We start from the raw sequence: 9490 nt of genomic DNA on the forward strand, positions 1-9490 counted from the left end.
ATTGGTTAATTTAAATTTTCAACTTTTGCTACGAAAGTAAAATAATTTCCTCAGACTTTGATGTTTCTTGCCTTTTTTCTCAAGAATGATTTGGGCTAGTGTCAGAATTTGGTCTAAAAGGTATTAAAACATTTCTCTTTGAATTTTATAGAATAGTACTGAACCAGTAGCAATTGTACTTAATGTCATATTAAATATGTAGATCCTCTGTCTACATTCATGAAGAGTCCCTCTTCTCAAAAGCTAAATGTTTGGATTCATTCCCAACACTAAGGCAGCCCCTCACTATTACTTAATTATCCAGAATTTTAACAAATTGATCACTTTGGGCTCTTGATGACTGTATATAGAGTATTAAAGATGCATCCCCCAAAAATCAGTGTTTAACGAATGAGCTTCCCTTCAAAAGTTTAAACCCATGTAAAATATATTTGTATATATATCAGTACATATGGCAAGATGGCAAGGCAAGAAAAGACATAATGGCAGTTTTTTAACCATTCGGTTTTCTAAAGTCATTATCTTCAGACTTTTTTTTTCTCAGAGAATCAAAAGGTCAAGCCCATTTGTCATTGTTACTCAGACTGGTCTAATTTAGTAGCACAAAAAAACAAAAAATACTATGATCACTTGAGTTGGATGCATCTCAGAGAAACAAAGATACATTGCTACTATTCACTGGAAATATTGATGTTTAAAAGTCTGTCTCTTGTATTGAATTGGAGAAAATGGTTGTACTGAACAAAAAAAGCTTAGATATTCCCAGCAAAATGTTTGAAATGCTTAAATATTCAGTTTTTTTAATTGGTGAGGTCATTATGAGGAACAAAGAACAATCTTAGCTTCGTCTTACAGAGACTACAGACAAGGTTGATGAATACAAACATGCCTTCAACTTTGTTTTAGTCAGCTTATAGTGTAATGGATTTTTGCTTGGTCAATGGAGAGTTAGAATTTCACGATGGCGGCAGAAGAATAAAGAACAAAGTCATGATACACACATAATAATCGATTTTGTAACAGAGCAGAGAGCAGATGCCTGCATTCAGTTAACCACTCAAGGTTTGATTCCTGAACAGCATAAGAGTCTTGATTGTTCCTCCCTGTGGTGCAGAAGGTTCCATTTGAAAAGATTCAGTCAATCACTGACGGCTTAATGGTTAGACGCAAAGGGCCTAGGCTGTTTAGTCATTTTACTTTCTCTTGTCTAGTTCTTTTTGCTGAATCCTAAAAAGTTAGATTCTACCACAGAGTAAACTGCATCAGTATTTTTTCTTCTCACTTTTCTCATTACGCTATTAAGTTCCCTTTTTACTGGTCAGCCTAACTCTCAGTTGCTGCCATGGTTAGATTTTAAAGATAACACATTGGAATATGAAGGATCTTACTTAGTAATAATCATTTTGAGCACTTTTCCTCTTAGAATGAATTCCTGAAAGCAGGTTATTTTCATTCTTTCTACGTGAGATTTCACATGCTGTCATCAGCTTTAGTCTTTTTTTTTACACAATTATTATGATTCTTCTTTATTAAACCCACAAAAATAATTTAAAAAATGACTTTTGCACTGCATATTCATTTCAAAAAGGGCTTTGATTACTTACCTTTCTTGTGATATCAGGGATTCTCTTCGAGCAATAATCAAAGCTAAAAACATGTTAAACTTTAGCTTAGAAAAAGCAGCTGCAGTGATTGGTGAAACAAAGATCCAAACATTAAAATTATTTTTTGCAGTTTCTTATGGTCTTGTACTCTAAAGTGCAATAGTGCTGCAATCTTCGACAATAGTTTCTATACCTTTCATATTTAGTCCAGTCTTTTTGTGTTAATATACTCCCGATATGGATTTGACATATCTGCTGATCACAAAGACTGCTCAAAATTTTTTCAATTGAAATAATTTACTTAGACTTCTTACAATTGTTAAAATTGTAATTTGATACCATGATTTATGTTAATTGATAAACAAAGATTCATCATATGAAGACTGTTCTTTACATAATTAATCTGACTGTAGATAATGCACATCAGGAGAATGCACATCAGGAGGGCTGTAGAGCATCCAGTTCAGAGGCTTCTGTTTTCTGTTTGTGTGTTTAAAAGTCACAATTCACTTCTTGCTTCAAAGTTGAACTCTTGAAAAGTCAAGAGTACAGAGCAACGAAATTCACACTTTGCATTTAATCTATCCCCTTGGGGAGCAGTGGGCTGCCATCGTGCGGCACCCATGGAGCAGTGTGGGGTTAAGGGTCTTTGCTCAGGGACCCAGAGTGGCACTCTGTGGGAGTGGGGCTCGAACTTACTATACTATACTATACTATACTATACTATACTATACTATACTATACTATACTATACTATACTATACTATACTATACTATACTATATTTGAAAATTACCTTATTGGAGAGAACTGCACTCAATTTCTTTTAATTTGGACCAAGCCATATTCTTTTTAATTAAATAGAAATTTGATCTCATTTTCTTGCAGTTATTAAGGTAGACTTTGTAAGTGAATTGATTTAATGACTCCACAACCCTGAGGTCTTCAGTGTGTTTGATGCACTGCAGCTTTAAACTAAAAGTTAGATTATAAATTCTTCTGAATTTATTTTATGTTGAAAGTATCAAACACAATCTTGATTGCTGAGTATTTTACAAGCTTATAGTCCTGCTATTTAGTTTGTTCTTTATACTGAAGTTTATTTTGACAAAACTGCCAACATCAGGGTCAAGAGTGACTTTTGATGTAATTGCTGCCTTTGCTATGAAGAGTGTTGATTATTACCCTACTCTCCCAGTTCTCCACTGATTGTTGCTTTCATTAGGCTGTCTGCTCCTCATCTTCCTTTTTGTTTTCTGTTCCATCTGTCCTTCAAACTTACAGTTAGTCTCCATTATCTTTATAGTATGTTAAAGCACTCACATTCTTTGCAAGAAATGTGTTATTTGAGGGGAAGGGAATAAACGGATGCAGTTTGCTAATGTTACGAGTGATCACTGTGAGTCGCATACAATGCTTTATATCTATGTTGCAATTTGTGATTCGTCCTTTTTTAATCCTATCCTGTCAAAACAATTTCCATCATTTTGTCCGTTCACTTTCACCTCCCTAAAATGACTCATAATCCGTGGCTGAGGGTCTTATATGGGCAAATGAGGCAATTTTCCTTCAGACTGATGACAAGAAGAAAGACCAGAATCCTTAGAATGATTTTTGATGAATTAGAGCCTCTCTGCTCTGCTTCTTTTTCAGGCCTATAGTGTCTTGTCTTTCATCTTCTCATCTTCACCATCTTTGTCATCAGCGGTTATTGTAGTCCTCCTAACAAATAGAAGGGCTTTACACCTCCTGCATAATTTAATCTGATCGATTCCTTCACAATGTTGCCAGAGCAAGGATCTGCTTGTAATTGTTATATCAGGTATGAGATACAAAAAAAAAATGTTGATTGGTTCTTGGTGATCATGTGTATTTATTTCAGCTGCAATGAAAACTGAAAGGGAAAAATGTTGAAAAAAAGGGGATGTGCAAACAAACAGTCTAGGTAAATACTATTCCTTCTCTTTACAGACTAAATATGTTTATTTCTTCTTTTTTTTTTTTGCATTCTCTCTGGGTATTCATGCTTCCTTACACATTCCAAGAAAAAAAAATAAAACATGCATTAAGTTGATTGGTAACGTTAAATTTTCCCTATAAATTGACGGAGTGATGGATATTTTTTCAACATTTAATGAAGTAACATAAGGGTATCTGATGTAATAAAAGGCAATAACCAAAGCAATTGTTTTTTAATCTTTGCTATTTGTATAGAATGTGTGTTATTTGTGTGAATGAGAACAGTCAGCTCTATTTTGCTTGTATATCGTATTTAAAAAATTATATAACTCTAGTTTCTCTTACTGAATTTATTTGTGTTAGTGCTTTGAATAGATGAGACTCAAACGTTTACATATAAAATTATTATTATTTATTCTTTTTTTTTTCCTAATATCCAGTTGATTTGAATCGACTTCATGATGATGTCAAGCGATTTAGCTGCACACCGCGCAACTACTCTGTGAATCTGCGAGAAGAGCTGAAGACCACCAATGCCGTCTTCTTCCCTCGATGTCTTTTGGTGAAACGGTGTGGAGGCAACTGTGGCTGTGGAACTAATAACTGGAACACTGGCTGTTCCTGTCAGCCTTTGAAAACCACGACAAAGCTTCATGAGGTAGGTCTAGCCCAGACCACCTGATTGTTTAAACAAGGACACAATTTAAAAAATCAAAACAGGACAGTGATCCACAATACAACACAAAACTGGATTTTGGATGTTAAGACAGACTAAAGATTGTTTTTGCAATGGCCCCAAACCTTGATCCCATTGAAATCTGTGGGTTATGTTTAAAAGCTGGTTCTGTGCCTAAAATTCAAGAAATTAATTGAAACTGAAATTCATTCTTAATGTTTTTTGTTATTAATTTGTTCTACCACAAACTTTTTGATGACTGATAAAAATATTAGATGCACTGTATTTAAGCCTGTATTTAAATTTAGTGGGAATAGACTAGAGAAAACCCTTTTAATTTATTTATATGTGTATGTTAACTTCATCAAATGAGATTGTTTAAATAGTTTGTTTGAATCCGCAAGTCAAGAAGACATTAATGCATTTTATCAATGCATGTAAACGTGTAATGGAAGCCATAAAACAGGCTGAGATTGGAAGGAAACTGGACTTTCCCTCTTTCCAGGTGTCTTTGTCAATTCTTTTGGCTCGCACCTGTAATGTGGTTTCCGCAATCCCAATGAATGAGAATTTACACTGGCATCTAATAGAAACTTTAAGATACTGATCAGACATGCCAAATTCTCAATGCAATGGATTTGCCTGTGAGTGTTGTTTGTTGAGGTCTGATAGTTTTAGTAGTATTATAGTCAAGACCAAACCAACCAAGATTAAGCAGTACTGAGACAAAGAAAAGACCTTTAGAGGACAAGACCATGATCATATAATGTCTTGGTCTTGTCTCGGTCTCTGTACTTTGGTCTCGGATGGTGTAGTCTTTACTACAATACTGATTTTTAGCCTGCTCTCAAAAGTGTGCAGAATAAATTGGTATGTAATCTCAGCAGTGGGTCTTAAAGAGAAGTTTGGACAAGGTCAAAGAGAATCCCATCGAGACTCTTCTGTTTTGAAGTAAAGTTTTCCCTGCTCCTTCAAAGACTGACTGAATATATCTTTTAACAACCTAAAAGGTTTATTTTCTGATGAAAGAAAGGTTTCAATTAAAAAAAAGTAATTAATAAAGAGTCAGATAATCCAGATCATTTTCTTAATAGCACATTACCTTAAAGTACTGAATATATGCTTTTTTATTTTTTAGTTTTCAGGCATTACTGTACTGCACTAAAATCGAACATAGCTCTGTGGTAGAAAAAAACCATGATGGTCTAGGAACGCTTCTGAAAATCATTGTTAACAAGCACTATGCATATGGAGCCAATCCCAGGCAGGGGAACGGGTTGGACATTGGACAGGTCAGCAAGGGAGAATTTAAAATTATTTTTGAAATCGAGAATGCATGATGTTTGCTAATGAGCAAAGGGAATAATGATCCTTTTATCACAGTGAACATCTGTTGTGGTTTATATATGAGGCTGCAACAGTCCATGTGGCTTGGCTAACTTTGACATCTCTATTAACAATGAATGAATGAGTCTTCTAGCAACATATATTGTAATCAACACGGTTGTTGTTTCAGAAAGGACACTGCTGATTTAGTAAGATGGACCTTTAAATCGTAATTTGTACACATTTCGGATTTAATGGATTTCTCTCATCATTATGTATTAAAGAATATCAGGAATAAAGGTTTATCTATTAAACCTAGCACTTAAAATGGTTCAGGAATTACAGTATAAATTAATTTTAATACCCGAAATGTCACTGCTCTATTTGCACATACCCATACTGTTCGTTAAAAAATAAGAGAAAATATAATTTATTTCAGTAATTTAGTTTAAAAAAAAGTAATACATTTTAAGTATTTATTCTGTGGCACTCACTGATTTTGGCTTGAAGCCACAAAAGATTGTTGAAGTAGCTAGCTGTTCACAAACGGCAATTTGTCTGTGCTTCTCTGTGCTCCAAGGACTTGTACGGGAACCAAGATCCCAGAGTATAGATGTGAACTGAAGAGGCACACAATGCATGTTGTTTAAGGTTGAATGGGAAACCTTACTGATTATTAGTTGATAAAATGTTGCATCTGCTGTTGTTTGTACAGTGTGTTTACCAAATCCCAAGTTAGTTCCAAAGTAATATTTCCCTGTTGGCAAGCTTAAAGGAGATGTTGATTTAATTTGGTTCAAAACGTCAAAAGAACGAACACAAGGTTCATTGACCATGGGATCTCTGCCAGAAAACTGGTCTGGCCTAAACAACATAGAAAGTATATGGGGTATGTCAAGGTACAAGATTCAACAATGCAGATGAGCGTAATGCCATGTTTATTGGAACAGAAGGTTGATAACCTCTAAACCACATTGTTTTAATGCAGTAATTCATGTAAACAGAGCCATGGCCAAAAAAAGTGATTTTGTTTGTATTATGATAGTGAAAATATATTCAAATCCTTTCATATTGGCCTCTTATTTGATTTGGTCATTTTATTTTTAACTGAATTTTAGTTTATGATTTATTGCTGAAAGGAATACATTTTTTAGTGGTATTCTGACTTGTTAAGATGTGTTTGCAATAATAATTGTTGGCTCTTTAATGCAAGAGTATGTGCAGACAAATGATAAAATATGGCAATATGTGTAAATGTTTTAAGAAGTTGTTTTATTAATGGATAGAGCTACTTGATCATATACAAACTCAATAGCTGTAAATGTTTCATTGCTCATAAGAAACCTAGACCAGATTTTTAGAGAGATATGTCTTCCCTGAGATTTACCAGTTTGTAACAATATTCATCAAGATTTTAAAACATGTGACATGTTTAGCTTCTATATACAACAAATGAGTTGACCTTAATAGCCTAAAAAGACTGTGAGTGTAAAGTGGCAGGTAAAAAAAAAAATATAGCCATATAGTAAATGTAGGAGAAGAAGGAAGAAGAAGATGAGAGTGTTGAGGCCGGCGCTGCACCAGTAGCAAAAGCAACAGTGTAGAAGTCTGCCACATTCTCTCTTTTTCTCATTTCCCTCCAGTTGCTCTGTCTCTCAAGCATTCTATCTCCCATTCTCTCCTCTCTCTGGGCTTTCATCATCCTTTCATTCTTCCCAATTCCCATTTTCAATTTGTCCCTTTGCGATGCACCATTCTTGCACTTTAAGCCTGTCATTCATTTCTCTTCTCTTGCTTCCCTCCATCTCTTTGTGCCTTTGTTCTGGTATAGCTTCATTATTGAAACGTGGTCCATAGGGCTCTTTTTTCTGCCTCAGGCTCTTCTTAGAGTTAAAAATTGCACAATAGGAATTGAGACAAAAGTAGGATTTGGATTGTAATTCTTCTCTGTCTCTGAGTGTGTTTGTATGTAAATGTGTAGACCACAGTCACTAAATGTGCAACCATGAAACAAGAGCATTTCCCTGCTTGAACAGAGATATTTTTTCTCCTTGTGAATATTTTTCTGCTGTGAGTTTGTTTGTGGGAGATTGGCAGCTTCCTCTTGATTCTTCGATGCTATCACAGATATCTTAAGTTCTTCCTTCAGTGATTGAACTCCTAAAGAGACACAAATATTACAGATACTGCAGCTTTGATCCTTGGAAGTCCCGACCTTAATCACAGTGTTTCCTTCATCCAGATGTTGTAAACAAATCTGCTGCATCATTTATGAAAATTCGTGTGCCACCTTGGAACTGTTGTGATTTGTCCCTCCTGTTTCCTGCCAAACAGTACTGGATTCAACCCTCTGGATAGAACTATTCCTCTCTAGTTTGCATGTTCTCCCTGAGCATTCACGGTCTTTGTTTTGTGGATTTTATAGCTTTCTCCCTCCTATTTAAAAACCTGCTATTTTAAATCTTCGTGACATGTTTGCATGAATGATGGCCTGTATGCTTGTCCCTGAGTTTACCCTGGATGCAGCAGCATCTGGCCAACTGTCATATGGTAGAGAAGATATTTGCAATCTAAGCACTCTTGTTTTCTGGTAAGGCCTTACCAGAAAACAATGCCTTGCATTTTTGGGAGATGTTTGTTTTCATTGAACCTATGTTTGGATTGTTTTGAACCACCTTCAGCTTTCCCCTTGTTTTTCATGGGCCTAACCATCCAGTCCCTCCAACCATAGCAGTATCAAACAGGTGCACCTAGCAGAAGGACTGTGAAGACTCCAGGGCAGGCAGCCAGCCAGTCACTTCATTATTATCTGTCTCACATAAATACTAGCATGACCCTATGTGGAAATTAAGACAATAAAGCACTTAAATTTCAGCATTTTTGCTGTTTTTTTGTGTTCTTTTTTGCCTGCAGAATGTAAAGGGATGTTTTATGGTTAAACTGCAAACCTCACATGCAGTTATTTTCAATTAATAAATAATGTTTTTGCTGTGTTGCTATTTCTTTTGGATAACATTGTGAAGTTTTCATCTGTCTCTACTTCCTTCTTTGTCTCCTTTAGGTGCTCAAGTATTCCCCAGAGACTAGTCCATACAAGCAGCAGCAGCAGAAACAGCGGGTGCGCTGGGTTATTGGGGAAATTTTCCTTTCCCATCATGAAACATGCGAGTGTGCGTGTCCTCTTCAGCCCCCTCGCTGAGATGTTGATCCTGGCCATAGAACTGATGGATTACATTTTTTTTCCTGGTTTGCATCGGACTCTATATACCAAACAGCACCGCTGACAAACACGCAGCAGAGAAGAAGGCTTGCATCGTACAAAATGCGATTAGCTTTAGGATAATAACTTTCTCTGAGCACAGCTTGCTTTTTTTTTCTTTTTTCAAAAATGCACTAAATGTTCCTGTCAAACATGTTTTTGATGTTTGTTTTTATCTACTCAAACTACACCTAATGTAGTTGGGTCTGACTGGAGTACTAACACCTTTTATACTTTGTCACGTTTTGTAATGTTGGAACTACAGTAGTGTTGCGCCGATGCCATTCTTTGGCCCCGATACCGATACCCGATACCCGGCTGTGCCGTATCGGCCGATACCGATACCATAATAATGTAAAATAATTGCTATCATGGCTTTGTCAAGCTGCTGCCTACCTTTGTGAAGCAGGAAAAAATCTAATACAAAGTGAATCCAGTAGAACTTTTTATTGCCTACCAGGAGTGGGTGACAATAGTTGAATAAACTTATGGCTCTCAAAATGATATAGGTGCCCTATTTGTTGGTACTCGCCGATACCGATACCACCATTTTAGGGCAGTATCGGGGCCCCGTCCGATACTGGTATCGGTATCGGTGCAACACTAGTTGGAACCATGAATTTCAAAGGCTTTTTCTGAGATTTGTTATAGATCAAAGTAAAGTTCC

General features: G+C 35.9%; 1 protein-coding gene across 1 annotated transcript in view; it reads left to right on the forward strand.

The window, feature by feature from the left end:
• The window catches only part of pdgfd (platelet derived growth factor d), a 79290-nt gene extending 70084 nt beyond the window's left edge, over positions 1 to 9206 (forward strand). Inside the window, exons 6-7 of the mRNA XM_038267902.1 lie at positions 4003 to 4220; positions 8626 to 9206. Of these exons, the coding sequence (XP_038123830.1) occupies positions 4003 to 4220; positions 8626 to 8763 (356 nt within the window). The 3' untranslated portion in view covers positions 8764 to 9206. The remainder of the gene's footprint in view (positions 1 to 4002; positions 4221 to 8625) is intronic.
• Positions 9207 to 9490: the final 284 nt, after the last annotated feature.

Source organism: Cyprinodon tularosa, unplaced genomic scaffold, assembly GCF_016077235.1.
Source record: "Cyprinodon tularosa strain WSP-4 unplaced genomic scaffold, ASM1607723v1 ctg69, whole genome shotgun sequence".
Taxonomy (NCBI): Eukaryota; Metazoa; Chordata; class Actinopteri; order Cyprinodontiformes; family Cyprinodontidae; genus Cyprinodon; species Cyprinodon tularosa.